The 1,473-nt window shown below is 53.2% G+C and overlaps 1 protein-coding gene across 1 annotated transcript; it reads left to right on the forward strand.

Moving 5' to 3' along the window:
• Positions 1-273: 273 nt before the first annotated feature.
• On the forward strand, positions 274-1,197 carry LOC141726441 (olfactory receptor 14J1-like). Its single transcript, XM_074531346.1, has one exon. It carries the CDS (start codon positions 274-276, stop codon positions 1,195-1,197), a length of 924 nt encoding a protein of 307 aa, XP_074387447.1.
• The last annotated feature ends 276 nt before the right edge of the window (positions 1,198-1,473 follow it).

The following is a 1,473-nucleotide window of genomic DNA, read 5'->3' on the forward strand; positions in this document are numbered from 1 at the left end:
CTCTGCCCCATGGCCACAAATCCAGGGCAGTGGGGCAGGGATGGCTCCTTGAGAGCCCCCATGCACAGGCCTGGCTGCTCCTGGCACACTCAGCCAGCACAACTGGAGCTCAGGCAGGGACCTGGGTGAAGCTTTTCCCAGAGCAGGGACAAAGATGGATGAGTCCCAGTGGGACAGGCTACAGGGAATGGCCCAGGTTTGGCTCCAAGCAGCCTCTCCTGACTTGTCACTGTCCTTTCTCCATGAACAGGTCCCCATGTGCAGCTCCAGCAAATGTCCAACAGCAGCTCCATCAGGCACTTCCTCCTGCTGCCATTGGCAGACACGCGGCAGCTGCAGCTCCTGCATTTCTGCCTCTTGCTGGGCATCTCCCTGGCTGCCCTCCTGGGCAACGGCCTCATCATCAGCGCCGTAGCCTGCGGCCACCACCTGCACACGCCCATGTTCTTCTTCCTGCTCAGCCTGGCCCTCAGCGACCTGGGCTCCATCTGCACCACTGTCCCCAAAGCCATGCACAATTCCCTCTGGGATACAACGAACATCTCCTACACAGGATGTGCTGCTCAGCTCTTTTTCTTTGTGTTCTTCATCTCAGCAGAGTATTTCCTCCTGACTGTCATGTGCTATGACCGCTATGTGTCCATCTGCAAACCCCTGCACTACAGTACCCTCCTGGGCAGGAGAGCTTGTGCCCACATGGCAGCAGCTGCCTGGGCCAGTGGCTTTCTCGATGCTCTGCTGCACACAGCCAACACATTTTCCCTGCCCCTGTGCCATGGCAATGCCCTGTGTCAGTTCTTCTGTGAAATCCCACAGATCCTCAAGCTCTCCTGTTCACACTCAAAACTCAGGGAACTGGGGCTTCTTGCTGTTACTGTCTTTTTGGTATTTGGTTGTTTTGTGTTCATTATTTTCTCCTATGTGCAGATCTTCAGGGCTGTGCTGAGGATCCCCTCTGAGCAGGGGCGGCACAAAGCCTTTTCCAACTGCCTCCCTCACCTGGCTGTGGTCTCTTTGTTTGTCAGCACCGGTACCTTTTCCTACCTGAAGCCCCCCTCCATCTCCTCCCCATCCCTCAATCTGGCCCTGTCAGTTCTGTACTCAGTGGTGCCTCCAGCCCTGAACCCCCTCATCTACAGCCTGAGGAACCAGGAACTCAAGGCTGCAGTGTGGAGACTGATGACTGGATGGTTTTAGGAACGTTAAACTTCTGGTCAATTTCTGCAAATCACTTGTAATAAAAGTCATCTTCAATCATTCTTATTAGCTTCAGTGTGAAAGTTTGTTTTGTTTGCTTTAGCTTTTTCCAATGGTCCACAAAGAAATGTCATTGTTTGTGCCATTTCTCATTTTGCTTCCCTCCACCTTCCCTGTAGCCACAAACTTTGTCAATGAGGGGCTGCGCTGTTGGTGTCTTTAAAGGATTCAAAGGATCTCCCAGCAGAGTTTTCTGCAGAGATGCCCTTTTGTTGC

The sequence above is a fragment of the Zonotrichia albicollis genome, chromosome 35 (assembly GCF_047830755.1).
Source record: "Zonotrichia albicollis isolate bZonAlb1 chromosome 35, bZonAlb1.hap1, whole genome shotgun sequence".
NCBI classification, from domain to species: Eukaryota; Metazoa; Chordata; class Aves; order Passeriformes; family Passerellidae; genus Zonotrichia; species Zonotrichia albicollis.